At 46.7% G+C, this 7,168-nt stretch overlaps 1 protein-coding gene across 2 annotated transcripts; it reads right to left on the bottom strand.

Moving 5' to 3' along the window:
- Positions 1–1,724: 1,724 nt before the first annotated feature.
- On the bottom strand, positions 1,725–6,811 carry TPBG (trophoblast glycoprotein). Of its 2 annotated transcripts, none has more exons than XM_038133807.1 (2): positions 6,693–6,811; positions 1,725–5,848 (listed from the first exon to the last, which is right to left on the bottom strand). In XM_038133807.1, the coding sequence occupies exon 2, from the start codon at positions 5,692–5,694 to the stop codon at positions 4,573–4,575; it is 1,122 nt and encodes a 373-aa protein (XP_037989735.1). In that variant the 5' UTR covers positions 5,695–5,848; positions 6,693–6,811; the 3' UTR covers positions 1,725–4,572. The 2 variants fall into 2 exon arrangements, with proteins under 2 accessions (XP_037989735.1, XP_037989734.1); XM_038133806.1 differs by lacking the exon at positions 6,693–6,811 and adding an exon at positions 6,264–6,403.
- Positions 6,812–7,168: the final 357 nt, after the last annotated feature.

The following is a 7,168-nucleotide window of genomic DNA, read 5'->3' as shown; positions in this document are numbered from 1 at the left end:
CTCCCACGTGGTTTGTCTCTTTTCTGAGTGAAGTATCTGATAAATGCTGCACTCTCCAAATGTTCTGCTTCCTATCTCCCCTGTTTTTTTATATTGGGCTTTTATTGTTTGATTTCAAGTCAAGGTCTTTTCCCCTTGTAAGCAGCATATTTGCAAAAACAAAAACAAAAACAAAAAAAAAAAAAAAAAAAAAGAGGATTATTAAGTTATGAGCCTGATCTGGTCATTATTAAATCAGCAGGCACTGAATTAAATTCAATCTTCTATTATATTCCACAAGAAACTACAGTGGAAACACCTGCACTGCAAATATTGTAAGATGGGACGCCACTTGTTAACAAAATGTTTCTATTTATAGCAACAGGAAGAAATTTGAGCTGAACCTATAAAAATGACCAGAATGTAATGGACAGATTCAATCAGGAATTGCTTCTATCCTATTGCATTGTGACTTCCAATTACAAAGAGATACCTCTGTTTCCTTTACAAGCTTCTCCTTTCCACTTTCTCTCATAGACTATAAATGTCATTTGGAAGCTTGAAACCAAAACATTTTTCTTACCAAATGCTATTTTCCTTCATCATATGCTGAGAATGAATGGTTCTTCTTGAACATTCAGCTGCTAAAGAGAAAGAAAAAGTGCGTATCAAATTTTCATTCTGTCCACTTTGACAAAGGCTCTTTTCCCCATTAAGGCTTAAAGAGAAATAAAGATGCTAAACCTCAAAATATTGGTGCAGTCAGACTGATTTCTCTACCTGTGCAGATTCATGATACTCTTTTTAATGGATTTCTTGAGAAAATGAGGCAAAAAAGAAATTATGCAGATGCAGAAAGACTGGAGTATACCACAGGGAAAATGCTAGAAGAATAATGAGAGTTGGGATCCTAGTGCAGTCATATTTTGAATAATTTGCCATGCCTGTTTTCAGTGACATCTCAGTCAACAACAGAATGCAGGTCTGAACAGACTGCTCTGCTTGCTGCCATGTCACAGGGGACTGTCACCAGTGCTTAAAAAGTAAATTACTCTGAGTGAAAAGATTTAAAGCAGTTGTTGCAAAACTTCAAACCACTTTCTGCATGTCAGAATTAGTGGTAATATTATGGCTTGGCAAAATAAAAATTATCTGATGAAATAAAAATTATCTAATTTAAAGCTACCTTGGTTAAAGGAGGATTTGGGGAATTTTTTTATCTGGCAACATCACTTATCCCAAGTGTTTTAATAAAATATATTAAAACGATGTCAATTCTTTGTGCTATTTTCCTAAGAAAATTATAAGATTGTTACAACTAAAACTAGCTTTAACAAAGCAGATAAAGCTTGGAAAAAATGATCCTTTCTGCTTCTTAGCTGTGCAGCCTTTCATGAAGATTTACCCACTACTTTATAGTCTGGATGTTTTTCAGTGACAACTATGTCACACGGAACTTAGGGGATTTATGTATACAAAACACATTTTAGAGGTATTTAGAACTACATGTGTTTTATTGAAGAATGAATTAATAAGCTGCTCTGGAAATAGTCAATTGGAAGTAGTCAACTAAAATCTCAGGTGTCAAAGCAGAGTAGGATTATAAAATGTGCTTCAGAAGAACGTTGAAACTAATTATCTTTTGTGTGTTCAGTTTTTAACCACATTCTGAAGTAGTGTGGGAACTACTTTTATGTGTCATCAGTGAGTACCACTGTTAATTATTTTGTAAAAGAAAAGCAAAACAAATTTCAAGCACTGTTTATGGAAGGGAATTTAAGATCAAATAATGCATTGTACAAAACACCAAAGCATTCACTGTTGGTCAAACACCGTAGAGGAACATCATCCAACACAACACTGACACATGCTAAATGTTACATCCTAATAAATATACAGGTAAGCAAATGACAAAAATTATTTTAAAGTAGCTGTCACCAGATCTATAATAAATTTCTATTACATTGACTAAGATACAAAAATAATAGTAATAATAATCTTTAGAATATGTGTGTAGTAACAGTAACAACAGCTACACTTGCCCACTATACAAATACTTGCTCCATTGGTGAGAGGCTGCAATTAAAGTCGTAGCCTGTCCTTACACAGCTCTGCAAATGCACCGCTGTTACATTAACACATCATGGATAATTGCTTTTACTGTAGTTACTTTAAAGTATCTGTTAACAAAACTCAGGAAATTGCCCAAGAAATGGCTTGGTTTGCACGTATTTTATCTATTATATTACAGGAGCATCTTAAGCAAGGATGATGCTCTAGTCCTTTTGGCACTGTACAGGTAAGTGTAAGTTGATAATCTCCAGAATAACTGATACAACAAAGCACACTGCGTAGCTACTGTAAATTCAAGCTTCTTACATAAGCTATCTGATGTATACCAAGTATGGAGGGTTTGCATAGTGGCAACAGTAATAGCTCTTCACACGGGGGTTTTCACACTATCCTTAAAATATGGGCAGCTAATATTCAGATGGGCAGCCTGCTTTGTAAGAATTGACAAATTTAATTAATATGGTGTTAAACAGATATTGCTCATACATTGAAATTACAGCAGGAAAATATGCTATCACTTATTCCACATTAATTGCAAAACATACTGATTTACAAAATAATAGTTGTACTTAATATCCATTCTTTTTTTTATTTTTAAGGGTAAATACACATAAGTACATAAAAAAAATCACTGCTGTTAAACAAATCCAATTTAAAGCAGTAGAAGATTAATCAAAAGCAAATTGTGCTACTTGCTTTGTATGAAGTCGCAAGATGAGAAACACTTTTGAATAATACTGATGCCCAAAATAGATTATATTTCTTCCGATACTTTAAAGACTATTTCATATTTGAGCTCTTAACAAATGTATACATCTATGAGAAAATTGTCACTTTGGAAAGCAAAAGGAATTAGCCAGCAATTCGTAAAATTTGAGAGATGCTCAAGAGCTTCAAGTAACAGTGACCATGGAAAAAGCTCCACAATAAACTGATATATATCAAGTCACATCACACTTTTACAGCTGGTGTATTTTTTTTCATTAAGAAACCATAAATATATTAGAAAAAGTGCACTAATTATTGGCAGCCAGTGCAAGGTTCTTGCTAACCTTTCTATATGTGGTCAGAGTTGCATCTTAAATTAGGCATTCTGAAGGGTTCTTTTGCATGCTTTATCTATTTACAAGAAAATGCATTCCCAAGCAAGTAGCAAGCAACATACCATACTGAAGTGCACCTGTTAAATGCATTAAGATAAATGTAAAGTTCCATCAAGTTACTGGACGTAGATCGCTACAGAACTTCACAAGGACCAAGACCTTAAAAAGGAAACAGCAATCTAATAAATGCTGTAGTGATGCACAAGCCTAAAGCTTCCTGACCGCATGATTGAGCTGCATTTAATTTACTTCAGGACACATAAGTATGTTTTTTTATAATAAGCCATTCCATTCAGGTAAATTTTCTTTAGCTTACGTACCCCACAATTTAATTTGGTTGGTTTTGGTTTTTTTTTTTGGCTTTTTAAAAATTTGGTAGAGAAGACCTTACGAAAATTCTATTAGCTTTTACCTTCCCAGGAAGGTGGACCCTAGCATCTGTCTTGACATTATGCAGGTGCTTTCAGAGAGCAGTCTGAGGGGTTTGTGCCAAGTGAAACTGCTCCTGTAGTTTAATTCTCAGAGTAATTAAGCTCAGTGTAATTCTCCTAGCATATATCACAAAATTGTCAAACATTTATGGCTCTAAGCTACACATTTGTATAAACTTTTATTCATATTACTACTGCAGGGCTATTACTTCAGAGACTATAGCACTATTCACATTCTTAGATGTCCATACTTTTCTCATTGAACAGCAAACACAACAGTTCTTGTAAGACTGTTTATTGAATTTAACAGTTCAGACTGAGTTTAGATGGAGTTTAGATGCAGTTTGTATAAAAAAATTCTGTCAAGTCACGTAAACTGCAATCAAAAATAACTACAAAATAGTAAGAGACTTACTGAGATCATAAATTTCCTAACATGTAAAACTATACAGTATTTGTGCATGCTTGCTATTTGATTTCCTTCTGAAGAGCTGTTAAAAGGAGTTTGTTTGGTTTTTAAAATCTCAAGATAGTCTATGAAATGTAATCATCGCATCTCAATTCAGATATACAAGATCAAAACTGGCACAGAGGAACAGTAACATTTTTTTTTCCCAAAAAGTTGAGGCAGCTTTTGTTGAATGGCGTCTGCATCAGTAAACGTTTTATAAACTCTTGTGACTTTGGATCATCAGAGAGAATCCTTTTTTTCCTTTTGACATCTTGAAAAAAAATTTCCCACAAATGCAGACAGGTAAGGAGGAAAATAAGTAGCAGCTTGTTTCCTACACACAGCTGAACGCCATGCTCAGCAGTCCAGTGTCTCAAAACAAAAATTAACTTGACATCACAGGGAGGCATATCCCCCTCAAGTTACAAGCATATCTGAGACTTTTCAGGGGAGATGGAAGCAAGCACAAGGGTAAAGCATAAGTCTACTTTTCATGCATAGGTACTTTGCACTGCCCTGCCTCCAGGGCATTTTGTCAGACATCCGAGTTGGAGCTGAGGTTTGTTAACCTGGGGTCTGCATTGATCTCGTATCTGTAGTGGTAGCCCTCCATGTGATCCCTACAGGCATCTCTGATGTTGTGCATCCACTTTTTGATTCCTTTTCGGTTCAAGTACAAAACCAGGAGGAATATGGCCCCAATGAGAGCCAAGACTATCCCCAGGAAGACGTATGAAGTCTGTAGCTGGGAAGGCAGGTCTATGGGCACGGAGCAGTTCAGGTCCGAGCCATTGATCTTCAGCAGGGCTTTGCCCAACATCTTGTCAGGGGAGGCACAGGTCAGGGCTTCTTTGCCCTCCACCTGGTCGCCCTCTTTAAGCCAGGCCAGCAGGTCCTCGATGGCACAGTCACAGACCCAGGTGTTGTGGCGCAGGTCGATGTGCCGGAGCGCGGGCAGGCTGCGGAACTGGGCCAGGGTGCTGTTCCACAGCACGCCCAGGGAGTTATTGCTGAGGTTGAGGCTCTGCAGCTGGCCCAGTCCCTGGAAAGAGACATTTCGCAGGCCCACCAGGGAGTTATTGCTGAGGTCCAGCTGCCGCAGGGCCGGCAGGGCAGTGAACATGCCGGCGGGCAGCAGCAGCAGCCCGTTGTCGGCCAGCTCCAGGCGGCTGAGGTTGCGCAGGGCCCCGGACTGCAGCAGGGCGGCCAGGCTGAGCAGGACGCCGTGGTCGCGCAGGGCCCCGCGGAGGGCCAGCTCCTCCAGCGGGCTGCCGCCCTCGCCGAAGGCCTGCGGGCTGAAGGAGACCAGCGCGTTGCCGCTGAGGTCCAGCTGCCGCAGGGCGGGCAGGGCGAGGGAGCCGGCCTCCACGGTCCGCAGGTGGTTGCCACTGAGGTTGAGAGAAGCGAGGTCGGGCAGGCGCTGGGCGGGGAAGGCGCCGGCGGGCAGGTCGGTCAGGAGGTTGCCGGTGATGAAGAGGCTGCGCACGTAGGGCGGCAGGTTGGGGGGCACCGCCGTCAGGTTCCTGTTCACGCACTTCACCGTCCTGGCCGGCTCCGAGCACTCGCAGAGGGCCGGGCAGCCGCCGGGCTGCGCCGAGCCGCAGCCCAGCAGGACGGGCAGCAGCAGCCCCAGGCAGAGCGCGCCGCGCCCCGGCATCGCGCCCGGCCCGGCCCCGCACGCAACTTTTCCCTCCGGGCGCCTCCGGCTCCGGGCAGCGCGGCGAGGCGGGGGCCGGCTCCGGGCAGCCCTTTCTTCGGGGGCAGGCGTTTCCTCTCGGGGGCTGGCTCCGCTCCGCTTCCCGCAGCGAGACCTGCGGCAGGGGAGGAAAGGGAGACGGCAGCGGCGGGGCGGCACGGCTCCTCTTGCCCGCGCCCACCCGCCCTCCTTCGGCCCGCGTCTCGTCCCTCGCCCCGGATATACGGCTCTCCCGGGCGGCCCCGGCCCCGCGGCAGAGCGGGAGAACACGCGGAGGAACAAGTTTTCGCCCACTTCCAGCTCACGCCGCCACCTTCCCACCCGGCCGTCGACTCCACCGGCGCAGCACGGAGGGGAAGAGGAGGGTCTGACCCGCCACCGCCCACCGTGTCCCGCGGCTCCCCACCTGCCGTCCCTGCCCCCGGGGCTCTTCCCCTCCTCTCCGCGCCGCGGCCGCTACATACTCCCGCCCCCAAAGCCCACCGCGGAGCGCAGCGGAGCCGAGCCCGGTCCCGGACCCCGTCCCTCACCTCCCGCCCCGCGTACGGAACAAACTCCGCCGCCGCCGCTCGCCGCCGACTGCCCCCAGCCCCGCCGCCAACTCCGCGCCCACCCTCGCCGCGCCTGGCCCTGCCTCCGCTGGCAGGAGAAACCAAGCGCCGCCCGGCCAGGGGGAGCCGCCGCCCGCGCCCCGCCCGGCTCCCGCCCGCCGCCCCCGCTCCCGCTCGGCCGCCGCTGCCGGGCTGCCTCGCCCGGGAGCCCGCGGGAGGATCCGCTCGGCGTCCCGTCCCCCGGCCCAGGTGGTGCTGCCGGAGACTCAGCTTGCCGCCGAGCGGGGCCGCGCCATGTGGAGCCGTGCCATGAGGGGCTTCAGCTCGGCTCGCTGGGCGCGGAGCGGGTCCCGCCCGCCTCTCGAAGGGAGAGCCCCGCGCTCCGCTCCCCGCCTCGCAGCGCCGTACTTGTGCCTGTCCCGCCGCGGGTGCTGGGCGCCGCTCCCCGCGGTTTCCACGATGGGCGCGCTCAGGCCGGCGGCAGGATGGGGAATCCCGGCGGGTTTCGAGCGCCGGGGTGCCGTGCCGGCTGCTGGCGGCCACTGCCCCCGCCCGCTTACTCAGGGATCGTGTTTCGGGAGAGGAGGGAACAACAGCAGCCACCAAATCCACCGAGTGAGCTCCAAAGCTAAAGGGAAAAAAAAAAAAAATCCCAAATCAAAATAACACCAAAACTACACTTAAATCCACCGGGAATTTTAGAGGTCCTAAAATATATAATTATAGTGATTTTTAAGAAAAGAAATGAACCCGCAAATCGACAGTTCAAGATTGAGATTTAAACTTTATTACGGTGAGGAAAAGCCTGTGAGTACCTGTCTGCGTGTAAAATGTTTACCAGCTTCAGTCGCTGTGGCTGTCCCACAAGCGTCCTGGCAGGGCTG

Source organism: Motacilla alba, chromosome 3 (assembly GCF_015832195.1).
Source record: "Motacilla alba alba isolate MOTALB_02 chromosome 3, Motacilla_alba_V1.0_pri, whole genome shotgun sequence".
Classification (NCBI taxonomy): Eukaryota; Metazoa; Chordata; class Aves; order Passeriformes; family Motacillidae; genus Motacilla; species Motacilla alba.
Note: the sequence above shows the minus strand (reverse complement) of the source record. Positions and strands in the feature narration are given on the sequence as shown.

What these genes read in the sequence shown, in the direction of transcription:
- TPBG (XM_038133807.1), bottom strand. Translation starts at nt 5,694, where the DNA reads ATGCCGGGGCGCGGCGCGCTCTGCCTGGGGCTGCTGCTGCCCGTCCTG.